General features: G+C 37.1%; 1 protein-coding gene across 33 annotated transcripts in view; it reads right to left on the reverse strand.

Moving 5' to 3' along the window:
• The window catches only part of LOC119593731 (myoneurin-like), a 102,537-nt gene that overhangs the window by 87,668 nt on the left and 13,260 nt on the right, over nucleotides 1-1,609 (reverse strand). For 2 of the 33 annotated variants that reach the window (XM_037942738.1, XM_037942739.1), the window contains exon 6: nucleotides 1-679. This exon is cut by the window's left edge and continues 445 nt beyond it. The exons of 29 other annotated variants lie outside the window; for them this stretch is intronic. In XM_037942738.1, the coding sequence (XP_037798666.1) occupies nucleotides 431-679 (249 nt within the window). In that variant the 3' untranslated portion in view covers nucleotides 1-430. Of the gene's footprint in view, nucleotides 1,306-1,609 lie in introns of all 33 variants that reach the window. 2 more of the 33 variants (XM_037942737.1, XM_037942736.1) reach the window with 2 other exon arrangements.

Here is a 1,609-nt window from a genome sequence, read left to right on the forward strand (position 1 = left end):
TGAAGTGATTTCATGGATGTCTCACTTTTACAAAGATTATCATTATCAGTTCTCTTTCACAGTTTTACACGTAATTTCCATCTTTACTGAAAACAGATAATCCCTTTCATTTATCAAACAATCACTTTGTAGTTCACTTTGATTATTATTTACAAGATTTACTATAAACAATAGATGCAACTGAATCCCAAGACTGCAATACATAAGGTATCTGAAGCATAGACAAATTATTTTACTGTGCATCTGAATTGATACTTTTTTTGTTCTTACTTCTTATGCTACAGTAAACTTAGCATATGCATGTTATCATGGCTTCTTAACAATTCTTCTTTCTCAATACTATGGTAACCCATTCAACCAATCAAACTGCAACTCATTTAAAAACATATTACCACATTTCTACACAACAGCTCTGCACACTCACAAGAAATTATATATTTTTTAAATGGTAGGTATGCATCTTCAGTATGTGAATTTGTAAAAGGTCCTTTCGTGAGGCCCTATAACTGCAGGAGGCACATTTGTAGGGCTTCTCGCCAGTATGAGTTCTGATGTGACGCTTGAGATCGCTGCTTTGCCGAAATGTAGCCCGGAAGCAGTAGGGGCAAGTCAGCTGAAGTGATCCTACAGGTAGTTCATTTGGTGCAACTCTGGTTGCTTCGCTGCCACTTCCATTGTCCTACAGAAGACAGAACAAGAGTCACATGGGCTAGCTATCTTGCAGTTACAGCTCACAACTCCTATAAATATGGAGTACTCTCAACATTTTCCAAGCTCATATCAAAGTAGTTATTTTGTACATTACACATGTGTAAATAATGCCCACTGCATATACTTTGTTTCTTTCTTTCAGAAAGTTCATCTACATCAAAACATGAGTAAAAAAATGTCCCAAGGTTTTCTTATTTAAATGTGGGATATTGTGTACACTGCTGAAGGATTTCTTGTTAGGTTACAACATCCAAGTATATTGCTAACCATTATACTTTAATAAAGCTAATTAAAACTTTGATACTATCTTTCTCTTCTGGAAGCTTGATAGTCCCACTACTGTTGTGCAGTTGTAACATCTCGGTGTCTCTTGAGAATGTGAGCCTTGACCGGAGTGCTCTGTGTTGAGCAGTAGTCACAGAATGGGCACTTGAAAGGCTTTTCCCCCGTGTGAGTCCTAATATGCCGCTTCAGATCACTCATCTGCTTGAAAGTAGATCTATTACAGAACGGACACTGGTATACTTGCGGTGTCCAGCTCCCTCGGCCGTAGACTCTTCTAATGCTGGCTTCCTCTCCGACAACACCTAACTCCTAAGGGGATAAAACCCTCTATTACCGCAAGACAAGCAGACTCCACTTGACAAATTTTGCTGGTCATTGTTTTACAGGTTAAAATGTGATTGTATGTTAAGCATTTATCATTCATTTCAAAATATGAGAACAGCCATCTATAACATAAACTTGATGGCTTTCATAACATGTAATTCATCATAAAAAAAACTTCTTTCAAGTAGAAGATTCATTACTGCAAGAAATGCTTACACACATCCTTTCTTTACTCAATCATACAAGCTTACAAGCTTACTTCCTTTCTTTACTCACTCTTTATTTCCTG

This window comes from Penaeus monodon, chromosome 32 (genome assembly GCF_015228065.2).
Source record: "Penaeus monodon isolate SGIC_2016 chromosome 32, NSTDA_Pmon_1, whole genome shotgun sequence".
Taxonomy (NCBI): Eukaryota; Metazoa; Arthropoda; class Malacostraca; order Decapoda; family Penaeidae; genus Penaeus; species Penaeus monodon.